At 32.1% G+C, this 13078-nt stretch overlaps 1 protein-coding gene across 1 annotated transcript in view; it reads left to right on the top strand.

Moving 5' to 3' along the window:
- LOC143063365 (uncharacterized) overlaps positions 1 to 13078 on the top strand; it is a 101069-nt gene that overhangs the window by 41534 nt on the left and 46457 nt on the right. The window contains exons 9-21 of the mRNA XM_076235480.1: positions 1582 to 1748; positions 2164 to 2269; positions 3425 to 3626; positions 4022 to 4187; positions 4858 to 4972; positions 5401 to 5689; positions 6253 to 6357; positions 7793 to 7881; positions 8030 to 8162; positions 8530 to 8689; positions 9159 to 9256; positions 10824 to 10994; positions 11835 to 11935. Coding sequence (XP_076091595.1) covers positions 1582 to 1748; positions 2164 to 2269; positions 3425 to 3626; positions 4022 to 4187; positions 4858 to 4972; positions 5401 to 5689; positions 6253 to 6357; positions 7793 to 7881; positions 8030 to 8162; positions 8530 to 8689; positions 9159 to 9256; positions 10824 to 10994; positions 11835 to 11935 — 1902 coding nt within the window. The remainder of the gene's footprint in view (positions 1 to 1581; positions 1749 to 2163; positions 2270 to 3424; positions 3627 to 4021; positions 4188 to 4857; positions 4973 to 5400; positions 5690 to 6252; positions 6358 to 7792; positions 7882 to 8029; positions 8163 to 8529; positions 8690 to 9158; positions 9257 to 10823; positions 10995 to 11834; positions 11936 to 13078) is intronic.

Raw genomic sequence — 13078 nt, 5'->3', positions numbered from 1 at the left:
AAATCTGACATGGGATAATATTGTTTATCAGGTTAAGATCTATCTGCCCTGAAATTTTCAGATGAATCAGACAACCTGTTGTTGGGTTGCTGCCCCTGAATTGATAATTTTAAGGAAATTTTGCTGTTTTTGTTTATTATCTTGAATATAATTATAGATAGAAATAAATTGTAAACAGCAATAATGTTAAGCAAAGCAAGATCTTCAATTAAGTCAAATTGACCAAAATTGTCAATTGACCTTTTAAGGAGTTATTGCCCTTTAAAGACTTTTTTCACAATTTGTTCATCATGTTGACTTACTTTAAAAAATCTTCTCCTTTGAAACTGCTGTATCAATTTCAGCCAAACTTAGGCTAAATGAGTTTCAGAGTATCTAGTATAAATTTTTTATTTTATTTCCTTGTATGTCAAGAAACATAGCTCCTATGGCTAAAATAGAACATAGGAGAAAATGATTATTTTTTTTGGCTTTTGAAGAAAATAGGACGATCCAAAAAACATTTAAATAAATTGAAAAGCCAAAATAATCATTGATGAGAGATTTAACCAAAAGAATTAAGGTGAGCGATTCAGGCTCTTGAGAGCCTCTTGTTTTTCTAGGAGTTACACCCCTTTGAACTTATTTACTTTAATGTACTACTGCAACAGTTTGTCAGCTCAACTCGTCTGAAACCACACAACAGATTTTCATGAAACCATTTTAGATAATAAGGACATACTATGTAGATGTGCATATCTACAGGAAATTACGATTATTTTTTTTTCTAGGAGTTACAACCCTTTGAACTTATTTACTTTAATGTACTACTGCAACAGTTTGTCATCTCAACTCGTCTGAAACCACACAACAGATTTTCATGAAACCATTTTAGATAATAAGGACATACTATGTAGATGTGCATATCGACAGGAAATTACGATTAATTTTTTTTCTAGAAGTTACAACCCTTTGAACTTATTTACTTTAATGTACTACTACAACAGTTTGTCATCGCAACTCGTCTGAAACTACACAACCGAATTTCATGAAACCTTTTAAGATAATAAGGACATACTACATTGTGCTAAGTAGATGTGCATATCGACAGGAAATTAAGATTCAATTTTTTATCTAGGAGTTACACCCCTTTGAACTTATTTGCTTTAAGGTACTATACTTCAACAGTTTGTCATCTCAACTCCTCTGAAACCACACAACAGAATTTCATGAAACTTTGTAGATAATAAAGACATACTACGTAGATGTGCATAACAACAGGATATTACGATTCATTTTTTTCCTAGGAGTTACGCCCCTGTGAACTTATTTGCTTCAATGTACTTTTGCAACAGTTTGTCATCTCAACTCCTGTGTAACCACACAACAGAATTTCATGAAATTTTGAAGATAATAAGGACATACTATGTAGATGTGCATATTGACAGGAAAATATTTTTTCTTATACAATTTTTTTTATCTTACACTTATTTAATTTCTCCAATGACAATGTGTGGACATGGGGTATGTGAGTGTGCTCACTAAAGTTCTTTAATAATGGTTAAAACTTAAAGAATGTATTTTTTTTCTTCTAATCAACAGGTATATTGTGATTTTATGCCTGACATGGGTGTAACCATCATGAATCCTAAAACTGAGATGGTCCAGGTGAGCAGAAACAAACCTGAGTACAGTGTAGAGTATGAACAACAAATATCTGAGATAGAGGCAGTGGCAGATAACTCCGGTTTCTGTTTTCAGTTGATGAGGTTTGTTCAAGTTATGATTGTACCATGATCCCATGAATGAGTTCTTTAAAAATATTATTACCAATAGTAAATTGTATTTAAAAAGCAATAATTCTTATATGATTTGAATATTAGGGTTTAAATTCAAGGCCAATTCAATGACACAAATATACAATTTACATGTGATAGAAGTTACCATGGTTACTATTGGGAAATTTAAATTCCTTAGCGCCAACTTAGATAATTATAAGGATTAAACATATTTTTTAAGGAATTTATCAATTGGCATATATACTGGACCAAGTCACTCACAAACATGTATGTGAGTGACTTGGTCCAGTTTATACACCAATAAATTCTTTAAAAAATATATTGTAGTTAAAAATTTTTGATTGTCCTAATATTTCAATTCAATGTTTTTGTTATATTATTACAGTGCTAAGTGTCGTTATTTGGCTAAGATGTTAGATGGTGATGATTACTGGGTCGACAGAAAAAACAACTCACACTACACATGGGGAGGAGCTAAAACAACTGGAAAGGTATAGTAGAGTTTTGTATTTGAAATACATTTCATGTATTAATATGATATTGGACCAAGGAATATGCCATAAATGCGACAAAAACAACAACTGAACCAAGATGACCAAGATTTCCAATACCACCTTACATGTATATCTATAAGTGATAGCAAAAGAAATTAACGTGCCATACACCACACAGGTGCTGATCATAATTAAATGAACTCTAAATTTACCACACCAGACCAGCTACAGTAGACGATTAAAAAATTATATAGAATAACCAAATAACATACAAGAGAACACCTTTTGACTCATTTTATTATCCATTAGCGGCGACCAAAATTTTCCCATTGTAACATCCAACAATGGCCAGGTTGGAAAAGAAGCCTCGCAAAGTGGTAGGGACCATGGGACGCTTGTCCATTTAGATACCAAGCCTTTAGAACAATGCCATGTATCATAAAAGTAAAACCAACTCAAGTTACATTGTGAACAAACTTTATTTTTCTATATTTATCTTATCTATTTACAACTCTGTATTGCTACTTTCACTTTTCATTGTGTTTCTCTCACCATGACGACGTCAAATTCAATGTACCACTTTGAGTACTTCAGTAACTAATTTCTGTATAAAAATTGTCCTGATGAAACCTGCCTTGCAGGCGAAACATGTATACCATATCAAATACAATTGCAGACCATTTGAAGTGTTGTTGTCAATTTGGAGTATTAATATGATATTTGTATTAGAAAATCACTTAAAAGCTATTGTAAATAGATAATCTGTGATTGAATTAGAAACCATATATTTTTCAATTCTTCTGTCCTTTTCCAAACTTTACTCCAACACTCAATTATCTTTGTTTTCTTTAAATTACCAATATACTGCAAGGATATGTTGTGAACAATGTTAGTAGTGGTAGAAGAATTACAAGTGATAAAATGTGGAGGTGTTCCTTGATTGGCAGAATTATGTTCAAAATTACAGATAAAGATTCATTTCAGTGTGCATCCAAAATTTGCAGTACTGCACAGCAATCAATAGCTTACTGCCTTGACATTTGCTTTTGAAATGTTCTTGTTTTAAAAAATCAACAAATAGTTCTTTGATAGCTACTTCAATGATATTAATGCCACATCTAAGTTAATTTATAATTGTTTGTTATTTTATAGTGTGTATGTGGACAGATTGGTGCTTGCCCTAATCCTGAATCTAACTGTGTGTGCGATGGGACAGTATATGGACAAATTGATGATGGAAAAATCATTGAGAAAGATCAGCTTCCTATTAGAAAAGTCCACATTGGTGGATTGACAGGCTCTGAGAAGATAGACATCATCCTCGGACCAGTTACATGTGGACCTAAACCATTTGGTAATTCAAATTTTTGTTCGAAATATGTCTAGTTTTGCCTAAAAAGTAAAATGCTATGGCAATGTCTCTTTCTGATCATGCAAGCACTCATTTTCCAATATGCTATTTTTAAATAATTTTATAATATATCTTGCTGTGGCTTTTTGTAAAACGCCTGCGGAGACAAAAATGTTTATTGTTTAAATACCCCCTGATATAATTACATATTTACAAGAATTGATTTTATTGTCCACTGCATGACGTCTGTTCGGCACTTAAACAAATAAATTTTGTTCTTTTATTGTATTTATTTACTGCAAGGATTTTTGTTATTGTACTCTTTTATGTGTCAACTGAAAAGGTTCAGCCTGTTTGTAAAATTACATTACAATATAATAATGCCCTTTTTTTTAAAGGATTTCCAATTGATTGTTATGAAGCAAAGTTTAGTGGGAATATCAAGAAAGATGGACCTCTGATTATAGATGTTGATGGGCCTGATGGCCCAGCAAACCCCATCTTGGTCCAGTGTGACATGGAATCCTATCCACATGTTGGCATCACAGTTATAGTCCACGATCAGTAAGGAATGTTAAAAAAGTTTGATTTTTAAAGTGTTATTTAAAATGCATGAAATGTTTAATCAATTTTTCTAGAGAACAACAAATAAATTGTTTAAAAAATGTCAAAATTTGAACAGCAGATGTACATCAAGTTTAAGGCCAAAATAAGTCCTTACTGGACCTTCACCTTTTCCTGAATTTGCTTTTTTGCAATGTCATGCATTTTAAAATTCATCAGTCATGAACTTCCTGTTAACTTAAATAGCAATGATAGATCTTTGTTACAGATATTTAGTTGATACTTGATTTCATAGTTGGCATACAATCCATAAGAAATTTCAACTTTATTGAACATTTGAATTCGTGTATGATCAATACCTATGAAAAACATGAAAATAAGTTTACAATGTACAATAATAAATCAATGTTATTTATTACTTAAAAATAGTCATCTTTTCGGTGTGAGCCAAGGCTCCATGTTGAAGGCTGTACATTGACCTATAATGGTTTACCTTTATAAATTGTTATTTGGATGGAGAGTTGTCTCATTGGCACTCACACCACATCTTCCTATATCTATCTTACTTTGTTTATTGAGCAAAAATTTAAAGAACTTTATGTGTAGACTGTTTAGAATAAAAATAATAATTTAAGACAAGTTAATAATTGAGTTATCTTATTTGCCACAGGCCAGGTCCCACTCCACCTAATACACCTATTGAATATGCTGGGAACAATGGAGACATCAGTAAAATTATTGAAAAATCAGCATTCTGTAGACAAGATGTCACTTATGATTGTCTGGTAATTCTTAATGTTTAACTTAGTTTTATTTTTACTGCACATCATGTATATTAATGTGGTACCAAAAACTATGACTAAAAATAATTTTGGCTTGTTTAAATTTCCTAACATTTTGACACTTTGACAAAAATATAAAAATTTCAAAAAACTTGAACCACACGCTTTATCTGAAAGATTTCATTGAATATATAGCAGTTTGACAAACACTTTTTGATAATTGAAAAGCTTACTATTTCCTAAACAATTTAGTGTAATTCAAATATTCAGCTGATTTTTACAGAGTTATCGCCCTGTAGTGTTAGGAAAATTTAACCCCAATAACCTACATTTTTTATAAGCTAATCTTTGCAAATTGTCAAGAATGTAACGACTGCATTAAAACAGTTCTTGCTGAAAATTACGATTTCAAGCACCTGCTATTTTTGTAGGACTCACCAATCATGGCCAATGGTAACACACAGATTGTAGATATAGATGGTAACGTGAAAGATTACTATCCTGGAGGTCTGCCAGGAAGATGTGCATGTGGGTTGACAGGAACATGTTTTGATAAAACCAAACAATGTAATTGTGACACAGTAGATGGAGTTCAACGACAAGACTTTGGTCCAGTGACAAACAAAGGAGATCTGCCTGTGGGTTCTGTAACATCAGTAGACCCAGGAAAAAATTCCACTGTAACTCTAGGACCATTGATGTGTAGTAGACGAGAGTTTGGTAAGCACATAATTCAATTCTATGATATAGCCAAGAGAGCTGGAAGTCGCTAATAAAGACAATAAACAATCAATAATATAAGCTAGAATGAGTCTCCTTTATTTTCAAACAAATCATGTGCTTCACTGTAAAATTAGCTTTCTAAAATTGCATGATTAAAAGTGCAAACTATCTTCAAAGATGAAGTTTAAAGTATATAGTAAAGAGTAAAGTAACATTAAACAACAGATGGTGAACAGCTTCATATTTGATGAATAAATTATTTGTGTCTTCCTATAGGTTGGCAGATCTTTATGTCTGACAGAGGAAAGAATTAAATCTCTTTACAACATTACCTTTTAAGATTGAATATTTAAAAAGTATTCAACAGTCAAAGTATCAGTAATGTTTATTTTCAGATGGAGTTTTGGCTCATTTAGGTTATAACACACTCTGACAGATTTATAAATAAATTCTGCAGTATTATAATTAATGTTGTCCTTCTTGATAAACTTTAAAGTTATTTTGAGATTTGCTGATTATGAATGAATCTACTATCATTAAAATGTTTGAATTATTTACAGGTTTTGAAGCAAACTGTGAAGTTCTTCTACAAAAAGGTTCTGATGTATCGTATACCTACTGGATAGACCCAGATGGTCCCTCAGCAATCGATGCTGTAGATACAGGTATAATTAAGAAATAATTCATGGGGGCTTGAATATATCGTGATTTTACCACGGGTTGGCCCTTTATGACAAATATTTTACCCCTGAGCGATAGCGAGGGGTAAAATATCGGCATAAAGGGACAACCCGTGGTAAAATCTAGATATATTCAAGCCCCCATGAATTATTTCGATTCTGATAGGACACATACGGCAATTCTTTTGGATCGAAGCGCTCTAGGTGTAGGCAAATATTTGCCGTTCCCATAAATAAACGCACTAATAAACTAGCGTAAAAGAACGGAGCAAACTGCATTAGTGACATGCTTAAACTATTTAAAATAATGTATTTAGACAGTTTTGGATGAATTTGAATGATAATTTATTTATATGTCTTATATGATGTACAATATAGGGCTTTTGCCACATTTTAGCATCATTTGTGCATGTTTCCTTGTGATGATTTTCGGATCCACAAGCGTGTATTTTCCCGTAAAATGCTTACATTCTAACGTCATTGCAATATATTCATATTTTACCACGGGTGTGTACTTAAAGCGTTTGAAGGACGTCATGTTAGAATATAGTATATAGTTGCTTAGGTAATGTGACTTATGCTTACCAGATATATCTAGATAGATCTCTACCTATTGACTCTATAGATACTAGTGTAATATACTGTGGTTAAGTAGTGTGTCTTATACCTACTAGATATATTCCAATGGACCTCTACCTAATGACTCTGGTATAATATACAATATACTGTGGATTCATTTAATTTTCAAGGGTCCCAATTTTCATGTGTTTAGTATTTACCGGTAGCAAAAATATTATTTTCGTAGATATTTAATTTTTTATTTTTGAAAAAGTCTGCACTACAAGATTTGTACTTGTTGACCATTTAAATTCGTAGTTCACCTTTACCCATGCGATCAACAAAAATTAGTATATCACATAAATGGTAATGAATCCATAGAAGTTGATTGGGTAATGTGACGTATACCTACTAGATAGATTCAGATCGACCTCCACCTATTTAGTATTGACTCTGTGGATATAGGTATACTATACTGTGTAATTGATAAGGATGGGACCATGCTCAAATGTATTTATTTTACCTACATGATAGATCCAGATTGATCTCTAGCTTTTGACTCTGTAGATACAGGTATAATATAAAGTTACTGCAGCTTGTATCACAGGGATGTATTATAACTTACATGTATTTAATTGATAGTCTAGATCCACATAGACCTCTGTTACTTGACTCTGGTATACTGTTTAATTGGAGCTCTATTGTGACATATGCCTATTAGAGAAAAATCTGTATGACTTTGAAAGATGATTGATAATCGAAGTAAAACATTTATGTACATTTACATTTCAAAAATCCTAATACCAAGTACATTGTATAATGTTTGTTTAATGGTGTTATAAATATGTAATTTCCATTCCAGAAAATGTTGCACCTTTCCCTGCTCAGTGTGTAATGGTAAAGGAACCTCCACATGGCGTTACAATTATACATCATGAAAACGAAAATTATGTAAGTAAATTGTATATTAATCTATAAATGTTAGAAGCTTTTTAATTACAAGTTCTACTGGTTATAAAAAAGAATATGAATAAATTAATACTCCTTTTCTTTTTACAATATAGATTCTATTATTAGTATTACCTTACTTTAATCACAGGAAACCTTGGAAGGGTCATTGGTACTGAATTATTACTATGTATCTGCACTACAATTTCAAAAACTACGCAAGAGATCAGTGTTTTGTACACAGGCCATGTCATTTGAATGCACAACTTCACCAATATTTGAAGGTCAGTTCAGTATAGATAAAATAAGTTTTGTAAATGGCAATTTTTCGATAAATGGTGTTCTCTTTTTCTTACTTGATTTATCACTTTCATGACTTATTGATTACTTTTGTTTTGATTTGTTGAAATCAGTTATTCATTGGTCAAAACCCAATAATGACATCAAATTTACTTGCTTTCCTCTGAATTTCTATTTTTTTTAAATCATAAAAAGGCAACTATGCCTATTAAAGTCAGATAAAATGAATATGTTTTTGCAGATCATTAGAAAAAGAGTCTTTATATCATTTAAAAATCATTTATAGAGAAACAGAGAAACAGATTTCAACATTTTTTGTGATAATAAATATCATACTTGTGCTAATTGTAGGTGGTGCTCCTAACATTGAGTGGTATGATATAGAAGGAGACGCCCATTCTTACTTCAATGGTAATGGTACCAAAGATGGATGTGCTTGTGCTCTGACAGGATCATGTGATGGTGGTGCTGGATCACTCTGTAATTGTGATAAAAATGATGCACAGAAAAGGTAACAAACAACCTTTTCATAAAAATATACAGATTCTGTTCACTTTACATTGTGTAACTGCACTAAAAATTGTAGAATTGTGAAAGATTTTGAATTGCAAGCCCACATTTCTCATGATGACATTCTTAACTGGTGATCAGCCAAAATTGCATAAATTCAAAAGGCACAGTTGCCATTTTCTATAATGTTATGAAAAAAATATATCTTCCAGTGTAATGAAGGCTTTTAATGAGTCTATCAAACAGTTAACATGTGAAGTACGTTAATAGCCAATAAATTAGATCAGATAAACTTTACTTTTTTATTGATTTTTATTCATCATCAAAATTGTCTATTAAGAAATACAAGTGATTCAATATTTCCTCAAATAAACTGGGCGTTTTTACTTATATTTATTTGATGAGAGATTTTCTTTTTCAGATTAAACTTATTTTAAAAAAAAGTTTCTCGTAATTATTTACATTTATAGAGAAGATGTGGGTAACCTGATTTTGAAAGATGACCTTCCTGCTGCTGAGGTGAAAGGTTTTGGACCATCGATCAATGTAGGACCATTGAAATGTTATGGTAAGAACAACAATCAGTTAATCTTTAGTGAATATTATTGGATATGGTTTTGTGGCATTATATATACATATCATAATAGGATGTTAACATTTATATAAAAACAAAATGTATACAGTGAAACTTCTCTAAACCGGTCCCTCTTAATACCGGTTCTCCCTTCATACCGGTCAAAACCTCAAGTCCCGGCCGGCATGTATGTAAATAAACGGTCAGGTAACCTTATAAAACCGGCCACCCCTTTAAACCGGATACCGGCCGTAATTTGTGTATTTGTGTAATCAAAATCAATAAAATATCACCTCATAAAACCGGCCTTCTCATTTGTGATCATTAGTCCATATATAATACTGTTGTATAAACAAACAAGTTAATCCGGTCAATTAGACACCTGCATGGCCACTGAGTAGTGTTTACCTGTCAATGTCAAATCAATACCCGATTAAATTATCGGTTGAGAGATTTTGATCTTCACCCACGCTAATCAAGGATGATTGTTAATTTTGATTAAATGTTTTAGCTTGACTACTTTATTTATTTATTTAAAAAAAAAATTGTTAGGCAAATTATCTTTCAAATCAAAATGTAAATATATTGTAGATATGTTTTTATTATTATAAAAAGGGCAGTTATATTGTTTGTGTATTGTTAGTTTAGGAATGCATAATTATCGTATGGTACCGATGATTAGTAAAAGTGAAACAAGTCAATAACATAATATATCGATATTTAAACTGTTTTGTTATACAGTTGCATTTTATTTGTTATTCCTGCAAAATAAAAAATAATAAAGATACAAATGATGTTTTAATATTTATTTCATAATCAATTTAGAATACAAAGCTAAATTACACAACAAAACAAACTTTATGATTGAGGTACAATACATGGTAACAAAAACAAATGCACACATATTGAAGGGAAGTAACTCTTATATTGAAGGGAAGTAACTCTTGTATATTTCAAATTCAACAAACCGGCCACCCCTGAAAACCGGCCGAATCCCGTGGTCCGACGGGCGGCCGGTTTTGAGAAGTTTCACTGTACCACATTGCCGATTGCCAATGAATCAACTCTCCACATGAAATCAAATGAAGTAAAAGTATTTAACTATAAGTCAATGTTTGGCTTTCAACAATGGGCAAAACCCACATAGTAAGTTTAAGAATATTCACCTAGACCATATAAGTTTTTGATATCATAAAGAAAAAGGAAAGAAAAAGTTCTCTTCGTCTGTTTGCACAGTAATTCTACCCTCTGATAAAACCTGTTATTATAATTTTAACACATCTAGTGTATAAAAAAACAAACAATGTTTTGTACCAGATATATATTTTACTTACAAATACCAGACACCTACCCTACATACTGTGATTTGTAAATATTCTTATTCTTTTTCCTAAATAAACTACCTTGACCTGAAATGATCTTTCTTATTTTAATGCCGAAAAAAGAGTTTTTACCCCATGTTCACAGTCTAGTGGAACATCTGTTAGGTGGAACAAATATACGTTGACACATCCTGTGATCTGCATTTCTAAATAAACCTTCTTTTTACTTATCATTACAGACACTTTCCCTACATGCAGTGATCTGTTTGCCTATATGTACTTTCATCGGTTTGAAAATGAGGCCATGGTTAGGAATGGTGAATACACAATCAACCCAGATGGCGCTGGTGGTGTGGAATCTTTCAAGGTCACATGTCAATTCCCTAAAACAGAGATTCCAATCTTACCAGGTTTGTATTAACTATTCACAAGTATTGTTGTAATCATATGCAATGAACATAAAAAAACTCATTTGAAAAAAATATTTGAAATACATATTTAAACCTACGATTCAGCAAAGGACAGTTTGAAATGTTTCAAGCAAAAATTGAAACACTCAAAGTAATAAAATGTTGCTCAATATTTTTAAAATTGCTGTTGATTGATTATTTATTAATATTATATCTTACTTTTTTCCACTATATAAGGAATAGGACAGGCTTATATTATTATCGTTCAGAAAGAGTCACATGTTCAACTTTATTTTCAAAGGAACACTAAAAATGGCAGATAGAAAAGTGATATTGCAGTTGTTTTTTTGTTCAAATATCTAAAAATAGAAACTTTAATCCTTTGTGAGGTAATAGTATCAAGTTATTAAAAGACTTAATATATAAAAAATAATAAAATTACTATTGCAGCCTTTGTATGAGGTCCTTACAATGATATATTGGCTAAAGGGAGTTGATCTACCTCAGACTTTGTCCTCAGTTGATATGCACAAATTAATATTCATTGGGCCTCAAAACTTTAGAATTTGAGGCCATACAACCTGATTTACAATCAGCTTGCTATTACTTTATCATTTAAAAATCTGTTTTATTGATGCCATATGATCCACACTTAATATTCCTTTTCAAATCCACAGAGGGATCCATATCCCCAGGAGCTATAACATGAAAAAAGCATACAGTGGGTAGGTAAAATCTGGATCCAACGTGGGAATTGGATCAAGTTATCCGGTATGTGATCATGTTAATTTAAAGTTTTATTTCACCTGTGTATCATGCCATATCTTTTTTTATGTTAAGGCACTAATACCAATGGCACTGAATCTCCTGATGGCACAGACCCAATTACTAAATGTTTTGATATAAACTATGGCAATGGAATAACTAAGGAACAAGTACAGGTAAGTTATATAAACCAGGAGGAAGTGGCTTGAAACTTGTATCCATTGGATAACTGTTAACCAGTTAATTAAGTATGAATAAATCAGTTCAACTCATCCAGTTGGTCTGAGTACACAGTTATCGTCCCTTGATTTTTCGTTGTCCATGAATATAGTCCCTAATGTGGACAGTGTGTTACTAGCTAATCTTTTTATACCCGTTCCAAATTTATTTCTACATGTTTTATGTCTCAAATAGCAAGTAGGGGGATAAAATTACACTGAAAATTTTTTATTCGTGAATTTTAAAGTAAAGTAGTGATTTTTTGGTCCAGCTGAAAAAGGTTAAAAATAAGTATTTCGGAAGCTGTTAAAAAATTTTAAGATCCCCTGAAAATTGTCTATATTTTGAGTTAGAGCCAATGAAGTTTTCTATAATTTTGATATAATTTGACAAAATATCTGACGCCACAATGGAAAAGTGATTGTTGTATGCGTCAAAAGTTCAAGCGGCCGGGTCAGCTGGGATTAGCGATAAGGTGTATTGAGAAGAATGTGGCTTATTCTGGAGGTGAAAGATACTGGCTGGTGACATTTGTATTGTATATTGTAGATGCTTATTGACAACTCCAAGACGTATGTTCAGGAACTTGTCTATGACTGTGTCAATGCGCCAGTTACAGACTGTGTCCATTATGACACATGTTCACCTTTTGTATTGTATATTGTAGGCGCTTATTGACAACTCCAAGACGTATGTTCAGGAACTTGTCTATAACTGTGTCAATGCGCCAGTTACAGACTGTGTCCATTATGACACATGTTCACCATATGTATTGTATATTGTAGGCTCTGATTGATAACTCCAAGACATGTGTTCAGGAACTTGTGTATAACTGTGTCAATGCGCCAGTTACAGACTGTGTCCATTATGACACATGTTCACCATATGTATTGTATATTGTAGGCTCTGATTGATAACTCCAAGACATGTGTTCAGGAACTTGTGTATAACTGTGTCAATGCGCCAGTTACAGACTGTGTCCATTATGACACATGTTCACCTTTTGTATTGTATATTGTAGGCGCTTATTGACAACTCCAAGACGTATGTTCAGGAACTTGTCTATAACTGTGTCAATGCGCCAGTTACAGACTGTGTCC

The sequence above is a fragment of the Mytilus galloprovincialis genome, chromosome 2, assembly GCF_965363235.1.
Source record: "Mytilus galloprovincialis chromosome 2, xbMytGall1.hap1.1, whole genome shotgun sequence".
Classification (NCBI taxonomy): Eukaryota; Metazoa; Mollusca; class Bivalvia; order Mytilida; family Mytilidae; genus Mytilus; species Mytilus galloprovincialis.
The sequence above is the reverse complement of the archived record's forward strand: the minus strand, read 5'-3'. Positions and strand labels throughout refer to the sequence as shown.